The sequence below is a fragment of the Dromaius novaehollandiae genome, chromosome 2 (assembly GCF_036370855.1).
Source record: "Dromaius novaehollandiae isolate bDroNov1 chromosome 2, bDroNov1.hap1, whole genome shotgun sequence".
Taxonomy (NCBI): Eukaryota; Metazoa; Chordata; class Aves; order Casuariiformes; family Dromaiidae; genus Dromaius; species Dromaius novaehollandiae.
Genome location: NC_088099.1, coordinates 30,686,183 through 30,701,519, shown reverse-complemented (window position 1 = coordinate 30,701,519; position 15,337 = coordinate 30,686,183). Strand labels below are relative to the sequence as shown.

General features: G+C 42.4%; 1 protein-coding gene across 10 annotated transcripts in view; it reads left to right on the top strand.

Annotated features, from left to right (window-relative positions):
• The window catches only part of RBMS3 (RNA binding motif single stranded interacting protein 3), a 761,325-nt gene that overhangs the window by 493,379 nt on the left and 252,609 nt on the right, over positions 1–15,337 (top strand). For all 10 annotated transcript variants that reach the window (XM_064506141.1, XM_064506140.1, XM_026098805.2 and 7 more), the window contains one exon: positions 7,414–7,505. In XM_064506141.1, coding sequence (XP_064362211.1) covers positions 7,414–7,505 — 92 coding nt within the window. The remainder of the gene's footprint in view (positions 1–7,413; positions 7,506–15,337) is intronic.

The window sequence follows — 15,337 nt, the reverse complement described above, 5'->3', positions numbered from 1 at the left end:
GTAGCATGATATGAACAATGGAAAAAAAAATCCTGTTTTCTGTAATTTTGTGTTCAAGGGCAAGTCAACCTCTTTGCTTGCTAACTCTAATTTTCCAAGGCTTATAAGACTTTAATTTGATTCTTTATCTGAGCATAAAACAGTGACTGAAAATTGCATAGTAAATTATTGGATAATCACTTTTATGTGGACTACCTGATTGTCAGAACAAACACTACCTTTTAAGAGACACTCTAAGCAAGCGCTAGGCAAAAGTGAACTTTAGAACTAAAATTGGCTTAGCTCCTCAAGAAGTCCTAGTCGTTTCTCATCTAAGTGTGAAGGAGAAATAGCTTACTGACTATTACATATGTGCTTATGCATATAGGTATTTTGTGCATATATTTTAGTGTTTGTGTAAACACTTTGTGTTGGTGTCTGCAAATGTATGCCTGTCTGGATACAGATATGTCTGGAGGTGATATCGCAAAGATAAAAAATGAGATACTTGTGATAAATCTGTTCTACTTCATGGTTTTCTAATTCATCATATGGTTTTGACTGTTGCCTCTTCCCTAGGCTAGTATTCCTCTCCCTTTCCACAGTCCCTATTGGGAGTGATTTTCAATTTCCCAACTCCAAGCAACATCAACAAATACATTGAAGGAAAAAAACAAGCATTCTCTTAAAACAACTGTATCCTCCTTTTTGTCCAGATTGGCTGCACCTCTTGGAGACCCATCACAAATGATACACTCTCTGTCGGCAGGTCTGGATTTCAGATCTGGTATTTTGAATTCTAGAGGGCCAGGAACTAGAAACTTCATTACGCTAAGAGACATGATTTCCTCGTGGGAAGCAGAGTTCCAAGTGGTCTTGTATATCAGACCTAGAAGAACAGTTTTAGATTAAGTTTAAGAATACTCAGTTACACACAAGCAAATTTAGTTTTTATTTCTAAAAAGAAAATTCTCCACAATTACATAATGGAAATTTTATGTTGCCAGAAAAATGTCAGTATGTCAAAATCAAACGCTCCAGGGTAGGGGAATTGTAGATTTGGAGCTACTCCTTTGCTTTAGCTTTGGTGAAGCTCCCGTTTCACTCCCGGGGCGCAGGAGAGATGCGTAGGAGAGCAGAGCAAAGGTTGCGTGGGACAACCGTCAATCAGTATTTCCTATCTTCGAAGCTCTATGTGTGCTCGTACTTCTGCAAGATGTTAACTTACATAAATAACTCATTAAAACTTAGTATGAAATGGGAGTTTGTTGACTTCGGTGGAAACAGAAAAATTGCCCAGTATGTACTGGGCATACTTCCACATATTTAGATACAGTTTTTAAAATAACTAAAGGAGGTTACAGGTACGTTGTAGTTGAATTAACATTACTTGGAGAGCCTTTACTGTTACCGGTTTGTTGGTTCTTAAGTATTTAATTAATCTTCAGTTTTGTTTGTTCTTTGTTTTTTATTTCCAAGATGCACCATCACTGCCCCGAAAAAGCCTAGCACCTCCCACCCCCAAACAAACAAAAGATTGCTGAACAAACTCAAAAAGCAAGCAAAGTCAATTCTGACCTAGCTGGCACAAAGAGCTCATACGATTCATTTGGAGAATAAGTTTCCTGTGCCAAAACACTAAATGAGCTTACAGCCAACCTCGAGACGCCTGCTTGAGAGCGAGGAGAGCAGGCTCCTCTCCGCCCTGGCCCGGCCGCTGGCGCTTGCCCCCGGCCCGTCGGCGCTTCTCGAAGGGGAGGAGAAAGGGGCAGCGCTGCCTCTCCTGCAGGAGCAGGTCGGTGCCCTGTTAATACCACCGGGCAATCACTGCTCCTGGGGGCTCTGGCAGAGGGAGACCCACCTGAGGTTGCCCCCGTGTCAGCGTATGACCTCCCCTGCCCGGTGCCTCGGCCGTGGTGCCCGCTCTCTGTGCGCCTGCGATGGTGCGAAACGTGGAGCCCCGGCTGACTTGAATTGCAGTGATTTACCGCTGCCTTCGGGCAGAGGTCAGACGTGAGGTTTGGCCTGTGGCTGGACAAAGGGCAGAGTTTACCCACCCCAGCTTCTCCGTCGTTCATCACGGCTTCCCCTTTGTCCCCCCACCCTGGGTCTCCTTCCTGCCCATCTCCGGCTCAGCTGCACACCAGCTTGCTCTGCACCTCACCTCTGCGAAAACGCCCATCTCCTGGGCCTGCTTCCCTCTTTGATTCCCACCTGGGAATAGCCGTGGCAGCGGGCGTGAGCCTTCAGGGCACCAGGGAGCCCACGAGGCGTCGGGGGCAGGATGCAGGACAATATGTGATTCGGGCTCTCAGCTAGCAGCCGCCGGAGCAGCCTGTTGAATGCAGCACGTGGCTGAAGATCCAGATCCGATGGCCATGGTCTTGGCTGCCTAGTTGTCCTCCTTCAGTGCCATCCTTGGCAGCCCCGGCTGAGCCTGCGGCAGGGCAGAGCCAGCGGGGAAGGAGCTGCCGCGGGGGCCCGGGAGCGTGCAGCTGGGGCAGGAAGGGCAGCAGAGCCCGGTGTGGATCAGTTCGGGCAGCTGCAGCTGCTCCCCCTGCGACGGCGTCAGCGAGCACGTCTGCTGACAGGGAAAACCTTCAGTGCAAAAAAGCGCCGTGGACTTGCTTGCTGGAAACGCTAATTTGGGCACCGAGCTCACTGGATGAATTGCAATAACTAAAGCTGTTTTCAGCATCAGCGGACTAACAGCCTTAACTCACCAAAACAGCAGAGAGGCCCCCTCTCCTGTCACCGTTCACGCTGTGCGCTCAGGAGACTGACTGTGAAATACATCTGCAGCCGTGGGAGAGCACGTTTGCTTTGTGCCCCCACTTTGGCACTTTGGAGTAACCGTGGGAACTGCTAGTAGCAGGCAGTGCCTTAAATTATTTGGCGTTAACCTTAAGTACCTGATCAGTCAGGGCAATTCAGAGTTTGATGGCTAAGAGCGATACACACCTGCAATTACTTAAATCCACAAAATTGCACCCATAGGGATTTGCAGGCACCAAAATGTTGGCATAAAATTAGAGACCATTTCCTAAAATCTGTGCCTAAATATTGATGATATGCTATATGAGGGGTTGTTACTTCGAAATGGATTTGCAAAAAGCAATTGAAAATCTCCAGGCGTCCCATCTGTGTTTAGAGTAACAACAATAACAAAACTTTAAATTAGCATAGGAGATTTAAGACATTTCAGGAAAACATTGATTAAATCTGCCAATGAAATGAATGTGTTTGGCGAGTGACCTAATTAGTGTATACTTGGTTCTTTTTCACTGCACTGCTTACCACTAATTGCTGTTCTGCTGGTCTTCTTCTGACAAGTAAGAAAAAACAAGGATGAGGGATTTGTTGAGGAAATAGTGACATTCAGTTTTAATTCATTTGAACCTGCTGCCAAGCTTAATTATGCAACCGAGAAACTGAGACCAGGAGGCACCCAGCCGTTTAGGTTATAGGAGGCGTAGATGTTTAGTGTTTGCCTGTGTATTCGGCTAGCACTTATTGCAGCTAGCTATAAACTTATGCTTGCTGATGCTTAGCTGTTTTCTTTCCCCCACAGGTACAAAATCACAGTTTTTGTTCCTTAAACTTAATTGTTTAGTGCTAATGGTGCCAGGCCAGAGCAAAATTACAGGCATTTTATTTCTTAGAGGAAAGGTTTAGCACTTAATCTAGATAGTCTTGTCGTGGATTTTGTGTGCGTGTGTGTGTTTGCATTTACAAACTAGTAATATATGTCATTCCACAAAAAAACTAGGGATCCGGGAATATTTGTTATGGCACTGAAGTGCCTGAGTCCCCCTCACTGTAAGTACACTTGGGTTAAGAGACTTACGTTAGTGGTGAGCTTGGTTCCCAATTCTTTAAGCAGCAGGAGGTAATGCAGTTTTCCCTATTTGCATTTTGTGCTCTTAGAGGAAAAGAGCAAGATGCTTTGTAAAAAAAGGGGAAATAGTTTTGGTTTTGGTTTCCTGTGGCGGTGACAGATTCTTGCACGTAGAGCCTAGAGGCCCCAGTTTAGAAGTGGAGTGCATTTTTCATGATGTTCTGCACAAAAACTGAAAAGATAAATAAATCCACAGACCAGAATGTTTACAAGGCAGCGCACCAAAAAAAAAAAAAAGGGAAAAAAGAAAAAAGGCCTGGAATTTGGAATTTGAGGATAGAGGAGGGTGGGGTTTGTACATGTTTTTAGAAGAAGGAAAAGAAATGTAGACGTTTTCTTAGAGCAGCGGTGTCCAGTTGGCAGCCCCGGTCTGAACCTGTCCCGTGGGGTGCTTCCAGCCAGGCTGCTGCCTTTTCCCAGGAGGAGCCAGGGAAGAGTTATGTGAGCAGCGAACGGTGCCGGCGCAGCCAAACGCAGCCTCGTGCACCTGCCAGCGGCAGCAGCAGCAGTGGGGCCCTGGCCGTGGCGGGGGGCGCAGGGGAGCGCAGCCTGCGGCTGCCCCCGCCAGGACACGGGCACTGGGAAGCACCCTGGAGTGTTTGGAGAGTCACTTAGGCTACGGGGAAAGCTGGCGGGGATGTCCCGAGACCCAGCTTTAGCTTCTGGGGTGACTGAACTTGATCTAGTCTGAAAAGTCTTAAAAAATAAAATAAAAACCCTCCACACCCCCCCCCCCGCCCAAAGCCCACACTACTTTGTTAGTGCTTGAGACCAAAAAAATGAAGTGAGATTGTAAACAATTGAAATATGCTAGCGTAGGTCATCAACATAGGCTGTAAACATCTAAATGGAGGAACATAAACTCTGCAGAAAAACAGTATGCTTTTTTTTTTTTTTTTTGGTCTGTTATATAGCATTGCAAAGTTCTTGTAAGGATACTTGAATGCTGAAACAGCCTGGGAACTTGGCTTCCCTTGCAGCAGATTGATGTTCTTTGGACGGGTGCTCAGCCACGGAGTGATTTTGTCCTGATGTTGTGTGTGCGGTGGAGAGATGTGCTAGCAGGGGGGAGGCAAGAAAGATACTTGGAATGAGAATGAACCTCGGGAAAGGAAAAAGAGCCACTTTGCAGCTATGCTAGTAGTATTAGTACTAGAATGCATAATAGCCAACTAAAGATGCAAGTTTTTTTGTCTTGAGACGCTCATTGAATATAACAGGAAAATATGGTTATATAGCCATTATGCATGGCTTTAAATATTATGGACTAGTGTAAATCTTTAGTAATTCGCTATGTTAGATGTACCTGCTGTCTGCACTAAAACACCAGAATGTATCCTTATGCATTCCAGTTTATATTTGCAAACAATACTAACTTCGATAGCCTTGCAGTACTGTCTGGAAAGTCATATTAAAAATCACTTCCCTTATATTGTTCCATACATGAATCCCATACTGTATGCTGAGGGATATCAAAATCTACCTCTATTATGTGTTTTTGATGTCAGTATTAAAACTTATTTTTGCACTGTCATCTCCTAGTTTTCAGGCATAAACATGATGATAAATAAAAAGAAATGTAATCTCCTGAGAAGGGCATCTTGTCGTTGTCCCCCCAAATTATTTGCTCTGTGTTGGTTCCAGGCCATCCCATGTCTTGGAGATTTAATGGTGGTGTCTGACTTCCCAGGGCATTTCAGGTTCCTCGTTTGGCAGCTCTGCCTTCTTGTTAGGACCTCTTGCTTTGCAAGACTGAAGCTCTATCTAATCATATCTCTTCCTTCCTCCCAAAAGCTGTTCTCCCAGAGGGCAAAGGCATTGCAGAAATTCAGGGAAGACTCTTGTTCTCTTGTAGCAGGTTTTTTTGGTTCAAAGCAGCGTAAACTTCACTGCTCCTCCACAGTGAATACCCTGGCGAACACTGCAGAGCACACTGTGATGTGGAACAAGCTGATTTCAAAATGACATGATGAGCAGGAGAAAAAAAGAAAAATCACATGGGGAAAACTGAATAGGTAAATCAAAAAACAACCCCCACAGCTAACCAAACTCTAGGGCCCTTTTGCATGCAAGCATTTGTTGGACATACTGTCCCTGTACTCAGCTGATCCAGTGGTTTCAGTTTGTAATGATGGCCTACCCTCTACCCCCCACCAGAGAAAAAGACAAAACTGGGGAAAGAACGGAACACAGAGGGTCAGATCTTGACTTTGTTATCAAAACAGTGCTTTTCATACTCCTTAAGTGGATCAGCATTTTTTTTAACTATCTTATCTCTTTTTTTTTTCTTATTTCTTTTTCATTTTCTTAAAAATTGGCAAAGATTTACGTCTGGAAAAAAAAAGAAAGTCTGTGCATGCGAAATTTTTTCACCATTGGACTAATGCCTGCATACATACCAAAATAATAATAAAAAGACGTTTATAACTTGGGGGCAAGGTGATCACAAACACACCCTTTTATACATAGATTTGGTGCACAGAGGAAGGCAGGAGGCCTCACACAAGCAGGAAGAAAGGCTGGCAAAAGAAATAAAAATGGATACGGCAGGAAAGCATATCTGTGGTTGCCTCCTGTATTATGCATATTGACCTAGTAAATGCAGATGTCTGCAAAGGAGCTGCTATGCTATAAATACGCTAGTGCTAATATTATTAAAGCCCTCAGGCAGTGCAGTTTCATCCTTATGGCTTCCAAGGGGGAATGCAAAGGGGTGACCTGTGGCCACGGCTTGTCCAAGCAGTGCATGCCTGCCTGCACTGTGATCGCTTAGCACGATGTTGGCTGGGATTTTCAAAGGATTCCAGGTACCCCGGGTGGGTTTTGAAACATATTTAGGTGCCTAACTAAGCATTTGGTGAAATTTTTACAGCTACCTAAATCTGTTGAGATCTTCATGAGCAAGACTTTTAAATGCTGTTGAAGATGAGAGAGAGGGAAGCGCTTAGAAATTCTGAGAAGTCCACTTTGTATCCTTTTTGTCTTCCTTTGTATCTTTAGGTAAATAAAAGTATTTCAGGAGCTGACCCCCAAATTCTGTTGATATGCAGTAGGGGCTTAACACTTACAGCCTTGCTTGAATATACTAGCCTTGCTTAGTAAAGGAAAAAATGGAGAGGGATAGAGTGAGAGAAGAAGAGCAGTTAGGAAGCGCATGGCTGATTAAAAAACTAAACTATTGCAAATACGGGGACTAGAAAAGCCACTTGAAAGTGGACGATTATCCCTAGCCAGTCCCTGAGATCTAACCTCACCAGGCTGATGCTGAGATGATACCCTGAGCAGCTCCTGGTAGGGAGCCAGCCCTTGTTCCAGCAGAGACGAAGGCCAGGTGAACGGCATGTGGCTTAACTGGGTTGTGACTTCGTTATCTTACCATCGTCCAGAGCTGTCTGGCAGTCACTCGCACAATGCAGAAGACTATGAGACAATGTGAGAGGAAGGCTTTTTTATTTGAAGAAACAAACAAAAAGTATCTATATTTATGCACACATATGCAGAGATACTAATGAAACTGACTGTTCTTTATTTTTTAGGTTACGGTTTTGTAGATTTCGACAGTCCAGCAGCAGCACAGAAAGCAGTAGCATCTCTCAAAGCAAATGGCGTGCAGGCCCAGATGGCAAAGGTAAGAAAACCCATGTTGTTACAGGCTTATCTGAGCTGTGTGGGGAGAATTCCCAGACTCCATTTTGCACCTGTTTTTCTTAGCTTTTTGGATTGTTTATTTCAATTTTTTTTTGTTCCTTTGGCTCTAGTGGCTTATTCATCCTGTGACTCGTGTGTATTTCTGCAGAGCTGTGTATCATGCAATGGGTTCTGGTCTCTCTCTCCCCTTCTCTCTGGAGAGATTTATAAGATCCAAGTGCTGGAGTCACAGAGCAATTGGAAATGCCTTTGTGCTGAGCACATTGTGAAAGAATTGTGTTTTCTGCCTCGGAGTAGTCTTCATTTGGTTTCTTTGCCTCGGAATAGTTATTCCTTTCTTACTCGCCTGATGGTATATGAAAGTGTATTTTGCTAGAGAGTCTCTCTGGTGGCCACTGGCATATGTTGTTTGGAGAGATTGAGAGGGTCATGCTTTAAATCTCACAGCAAGCGTGCAGTGAGGTAAAATACTCCATTTCTGGAGCTGTGTTGTGGCACCAAGCAAAGGGGCTGACGGGAGAGGGGGTTACAGTAAATGATCATCACGTGCCCCGGCTGTTGCCTTTGGGAAGGTGTAATCATGCATCTTCGGGCTCTAGACTGTGTTGGTTTGCAAGCCGAGCTGTTGCTTCGTGCTTTCCAAATACCTTGCCTTACTATCACGATTAGCCCGTAATATTGCAAGATTTAGCCTCCTCAGAAATGGTGCCGGTCTAGATTCTGAAGCGTTAAAAACAAACAGGTAATTTAGAAAACAAAGTCAACTATATCTAGTGCTATACCAACTAATAACTAATCACCACGTTTGAACATTCTCATTGAAAGGAATGCTGATGATTTAAAACGTTTATTTTTCAGCAATACCCTACTCAAAATTAAAAAAGGAAAAAGTCCCTCTGTGATAAATGAGGTTCTTTTGCCTTGAACTTCACCCACTGTGCCTTAAAGTAACTGGATACGATTCCCTGTCATTCTGTTTAACAGCACCCCACAATGCAAGCTCTGCTGTTTTATTGGCTCTTAGTTTTTATTGACATGTGGCAATAAAATATATTTGCTTCAAATGGATAAAAGATGGCAAGCCAAAGAATCTGAACACCTACTAAGGATTGTGTTATTTTATTTCTCTGATGTACTGCATCTCCTTGTTAAAATATAGGCAATTTGATGCATTAGTCAACTTGTGAAAAAGAAACTAAAGACAGGAGATACATTCTGTGCTATTGGTTGATTTGAAATAGCCATTTCTGGGGAGAGATAAATCTATAACTTCATAAATCTATACAGTTACAGATTTAAAGTTACAGATCTAAAGTGAAAGATTTAAAGATGACGCGATAGTGGGTGTTCTGCGGACATAGCTGTCGTGCTTCAGAACCACGAGCAACCTCAGCGCTTGCGTGTGTGGAGGTATCAAAGGGGAAGGTGACTTAAAATACAGTATTTTGGATTGTCCAGTATTTTGGGGTCTTGCTCCTACAGCTGATGGTTTTAGAGTGAGAAGAGCTGTGCCAACAGCTGAGGTTTTTGTTCTGGGGGATCTGTGGCTGGAGTAATATTTCCCCTTGCTGATTTGGAGGAGGCTGGTGCGTACACTTTTGTTTGTATAAGGCTGACTACATTTTTAAAATTTAGCCATGGTGCCTGGAATGCTGCATAGGTTCTTTTTAGTGTGTTTGATAAGTCAAGATAAATACACAACTGACTTTTCCTATCACTTAAAAAATCAAAGTATTTAGAAAAAATGAGATTCAAAGGGAATCAAGATGACTGCACACAAAGTACATTGCATTGCTCGGAAGGCAGGAGCCTGGGAAAGCAAATTGATCTGGAGGAGCATGTTAGTTCTTGCAAATGCTGGAAGCCAAATTGCGTAACAGGACCGAAAGACAAGGTTATCTGCCAGTGTCAGAATTAACAGTGAGGGCTGAAGAGGTTTGAAGAAAGAGGCAGAAGAAGGGTTTAGCCTCACCTCTACTTCTGGAAAATTTATCCAGAACAGCTGGATTTTAAGAACTGCTTTAAATAGTGGTGAATGGTAACTATCAGATAAAAACAAAGAAAAAAGATATGCCTCAAAAAATTATTTAAAACTTTTGCATGCCATATTTATTAATTCCTTTAAAAATACAGTGGTGTACTGTATTTTCTGTTCTTTGTTCTGAAACAGTGAAATCCAGCCCTGTGCAGGGTTGACTCAACACCCAAATAAAAGACAACACAGTGCTTCACTTGCATAGAGTGTTACCACTTTTATTTATGACAACATATTTCTAACCATAAATTATACCCACACCTAGGTAGGGGTTGCCCCCGTATAATGTATGCTCAGCGAATGTCAAAAATCTCAGTCCAGTCGAGGACATTTTTGAATAAAGGTAAAAGAGGCCTCAGCCTGCTTGTGCTGTGCGCTGGTCTTCTCCAGCTGCGAGAGAAGGTATGTTGAAATGTCGGTGTATTCTGTGATGTTTTCCTGGAGAGAAACCTTAATCGGAAAGAGAGGTTCTTTCTTAGTTTTAACACAATATAATTTTTCTCATAGAAATCCAGGAATCTTCTTTGAAAAACAAAAAGCAGAATTAAACCCCCACCCATGCTGGCTAACAGAAATGTCTTGTGGATACTTGAGTAAAAGTCTGTTCATTTTATTGATGCCTAAATCCAGCCGCCTCCCTCATTTTTATAGCATTTGGACACCCTTTTGGCTGCTTTTGTTTCGTACCGCTGCCTCGGGAAGAAGCTGTGATGGATCGAGGCTCCACGTTCCATCACTGCTGGAAAGCTTGTTCGGTCGAGGCTTATGCGCCACATAGCCCGACACAGAGAAAAACATCATTAAACGTGCTTCAAGCTCCCATTTTGTTCTCTTGGATGCTGTTAAGCCCTGTGCAAAGTGGTCAAGCAGGAGGGCAACGCAGCTAAGGGCAGTATCGGTGCTGGACGCGCCGAGGCAGCAACAGCAGCTGGGAGCTGGTGTGTCGTGGCTTGGCGCGCTGCTGCTGGCTCGGTGGGAGAAGGTGGCTTCACCACCTCCTGGCTTCTCTTAAACCTGCGCCCTGTCTGGCTTGCCTTTTCCTATTGCCCTCGCGCTGCCACCCGTAATGGCAGTTTTGACTGCTGCCGCTCTCTTACGTCTGGTTATGTTGCTGTAAGTTGCCCATCGTTTTCAGAAGTGCCAATTTATGATTTTATTTATTTAGAGAAATTAACGCTTCTGGAGTTGCTGAGGAACGGTTTCCCGGCTGGCCTGGCTTATTTTGCTACATGCTTCCTCGTTGCCATTGGAAACACCTCCGATGTGCGGATTCATTTGCATGTATATAGTACCTATTTGCCCAGGCTCGTAGTGTCCAGGTGTTTTTTTTGTTTTTTGGTTTCCTACTAAAAATGGCACAACGGACATGCCATAAAATAATCTCCAGGAAATTATGGATTTGTTTGTCTCATTGTGCTAGGGACTATACAAACGCAATGCGGAAAAGGCAGTGCTTATGCGCATGATTTATATTTTGGTTTGTTCGTGTGCTTGTTTCATGCATTTTTAGAGAAATGGTATAGACAGAACATGGAAAATTAATAGGCAGAATCTTGGTAAGATGTGAGTTGGCTAACACAAATAGGCGAGAAAGCTAGTACAGCACATGAAAAACATATCAATGTTCTAATAAAATCTGTAGCCAAATCTATTTTTGCCATTAGCAATATCCCTCTGCGCCAAATTACATATTTGTGATGAGACTTCCTAATCTGTTTTAAATGTAAACTTTTAATGATACCCAGGAGTCTAACTCATCTGAAAAATCAATAGAAGTTGGTCCTCTAAATAACTTTGAGGGTCTGAATGTGTGTCAGTCCTGAAATTGGTGGGCTGTACGAATTGTAGAATCAATGTATGTCTTCACAGACATTTTTGGGTCCTCTCTACCTTCTTTTGTTTCCAGTTTTAGTCTGCTGTAAGAATATGTACAGTGGAAGTTAAGGCTAAGATAGGTTCTTGCAAAAAGTATGTAATAGCTTCTTTAATATCTAGCAGTCCATACAGGGTGTTGAAACAAATGCATTTACCAAGGAGGTGTATTTAATCATACTGTTATACCTAGCACACTTATGAAGATTAGTAAATATATTTGGTGATGCATGTCTTCTCTTCTCAGGGTCTTTCTTTTCGTACGTATAATGCATTTAGACATCCTTAGCGCCTGTGTCAGAAATGTGGATATTGAAGAAATATTTAATCAGTGTTGGCAGTTGTCTAAATCCAAGGAACATTTCTTGACTACTCCGCTGCAATAATTGCCATCTAGAGGGTACACTGAAGGATCTGGGTCTGAAATAGGACTGTGCCAGTAGGCTCTGATGTGCATTGCTGGACAAGGGAATTACAGAACGTGATAGTGCTTCCTGTGTGATATTTTTCTCATCCCTCCTTCATGCAGAAGCTTAAATCCAGGGAATAATCACCAGTTAGGAGAAACATAGGAGGGAAACATTTCCCACAGAATAGCACCATGTGTAAGAGCTTCTGAGGAGCAACTGAGATCTGGTTGCTGCCTACTTAAACAGACAATTTTGCTCAAAGGACCAAGGAAAAGGAAATCCCACAGAAGAATGTTATTTATTTTCCAGGCTTTTGCGTAGGTTTCAGGAATCGCTTTTATATGAGTCAGCTGACCAAATGAGTCCATTCTGCCTGCTTATTTTTCAGCTTTGTTTTCTTTTCTTTTTAAGTTATTTCTCTTTTTTCACTGTCATATACCAGCACTCTAAAGGGCTGTAATTTAAAATGGAAACTGCAGAAAATGGAAAGAATCTCTGGTGAAAGCTCCTCATCCTAAAATATTTTTTAATCTAAAAAATAAAAACTGAACTGAAATATGGCCTATACAGTGAACATCTGATACTCTGAATCGCACAAGCAGTTTCTTAATTCAAATCATGGTTGAAATGTCTGAAAATTTTACCTAGCCAAACTTCAAGATAGTGGTTATTTGTGTATATGAACTAGTGGATATCAGCCTTATTGACTGTGTTAACTTTTTTTTCCGCTTCTGATACTGAAGCAGGCTGCTAGGATTTAGAGTTCAATATTGAAATATTCAGGCTTCATTTTAATGCCATTCTTTAATTATCTGATTTTTTTCCACCTCAAGCAAACTGTTGTATAAAGTTAAATAGCTGTATTGGCTCTTTAAAGTCATTTTCGTTGTTTGCTGCGGGAGCACTAGTTGGTGACTCTCGGAAAACTCCAGCATGCCCAGCAACGTCAACGAAGCTGAGGACCGTGTTGTAATGAAGTTGGCTACGTTCCACATCATTTCCTCACAAATCCCACATCCAGTACTGGGCAACTTCTTCACCAGTTGTCAAAGTTTCACACAATTGAATGTGTGTGTGAAACACTCTACAGTAAACAGCTCTATTTATCTTGCTAAAATGTTAACTATCTCACCCTGTACTTATGGACTGTATGTATCCAATACTGACCTGAATCAATAACAATCCTGGGTTAAATTACAATGAAAAATTATAGCTGGGAGCAAGTGAAAGGTCGTTCAGTTCAGATTTGTAAATTAGAGATGTCAGTGTCTCTCTTTTGTTTGCTTTCTTTTACCAAATCAACCACAGTAAAGGAGTCCTTTAGGAGCAATAACCACAAGCCCAGCAATTTCGTATAGTGCTCCTTGTCAAAGACATACCCTCTTCATCCTCTTGCCTGTTTACCTGTGTGGTGGTTTTGCATAAACTGACTTTCATTCCCCTAATGGGGAATCGCAGTTTCCTAGCTGGAGCTGGCTCTTAAGTGCTGGTTTTGTAACTATTGAGTTTTTTGTCATTCACTAAATGACAGTTATCAAAGAAGATAAAGGCACTGAAGAGATGCTAAATCATTTGTTTGGATCAGCTTTTATCACAGAAGTTTTGGGGAAGATATGCCTTCCCAAACCTAGAAGGCTTTCCGAGACGAAACACTGTCTAAGATTCAGGTATCAAATCACAGACGTGCTATAGCAAACTGCTAACTTTAAATTTCAGAAAAACGGAAGTACCAGATGCATGTGTCTTATGAGCTTCCTAGGCAATTAACGCTAAAGCGATGAGCAACTTTGTAAGAAACAGCTGATGTGATGGATAGGGGTGATAACAAAGATACATGACTGTAATGGAAGGACTTCATAGACTGCTCTAGTGTGGCGACTTTGTGCTCCTATCTGAGAACTATATGGTAGCCAGTGTGAAGTGAGTTTATGATCCTGTTCCTGCTTTTAGACATGTTTATAAGCCAACAGTGTGCATTAGTTGAAGCCATTCTTGAAAGAACATCAAGCAAGTCCAGGGATATAAAAATGTATCTGTCCTTACACACTTGCATGTGTTTCTCCTACAGTCATGCAGGCCAGTGTGAAAGGGGCCTTGCATTGGCAGTGCTTGTACCATAGGTGCTAAACCTGTACACAAAAATTTCCAATGGCATGTTCAGAAGTGCTTAACTTAGCATAATTCTGCACTCCTAGCAGTGAATTGGACTTTACTGTTGATTAATGGAAAGACATTAGGTCAATGCTATGTTGCTCTGTTCCCAAAAATCTTAGCTCAGCACCTTTCCTAACCACTAAGTTAGCTTAGAAGATCTAACAGGACATACGATGATGTTAATTCTCTAGCTATCACCTCAAATAGACCTTGCCATGGTGTTTTACTTCCCTTTTCAAGCGTTGCTTTAGTTTCTAGATTGACTTGATTTTTGTCATCCTGTAACTTCATCTAAGATAGATTAAAACATTCCTCTGCTTTTGAAAGTTGCAATGTAAATAATCACTAAATATATCCACCTCCATGCTACTAATGCCGTGCTCCACAGAACAGATGCTGATAAGTGAAAGATGTAGGTCCAGCTTCCAGGCTGGAGAATAGTAGAATTGCTGGGTTCTTTTAGGGTTATGAACTTCAGCCAAACAAGAACTGGACTTTTTTCATAAATACACATTGTTCTTGACTTTCCTCTGACTTGGAACACATTTGAATTGGTAATAATACTGCTAAAATCCACAGAGCTTTGGCAATGTAAGCCAGAGAGAAGAATGGGGCTCCCTATCTTTAGCACTCACATAGCTATACATCTTGGAAGCTCTCATGCACTCTTGCAAACTCTTTATGTTTGCAGAACAGGAAATCTGAGTCCTGCAAATGAGTTAAACACTGGAGTCAGATTAATTCTTTTTCCCCTCCACACTCAGGAAACTCCAAGCGCCCCACGGAGGAGTTATCCAACCACAACTATGCAGCTTGGGAATCTGCTGCTCAGATTGAGAGTAGTTATGTTCTATATTCAGTAAGCACATCTTTACTCACCAGGAAAAACCCAGTGCACTCTGAAATGATCAAAAACCTGTGGTTTTAGAAAATATTACTGTGGTAGAGAATATACGTAACCTTTCCTTCAGTGACATATCATTTAATCATGTTCTTTTGTTGCTCAGCGTGAGGATGATGCTCTTGTAAGGTGAGAAACAAAAAATCATTGTATCTGGCATGTTTCCTCAGGAGAAGGAGATGATTCACATGACCACCAGTGGGAGGATATGTGCATGCTTCTGGGGTCCACTTAGCCTGGCCTGGAAACACAGATTCAACAAAGCAATTGGATTCATTTTTGTGAAAATCAGTCGACTTTCAGATTATTTTGTTTGAGAAGCAGGCGTATAGTACTGGCCTGTGTGAACTTCAGTAGCATTTCTTCTGGGTTGATGTGAGATCCCATTTAACAATTCATCAGCCTGGAAATACACAGGTGTTTATTCTGCAACTTAACAC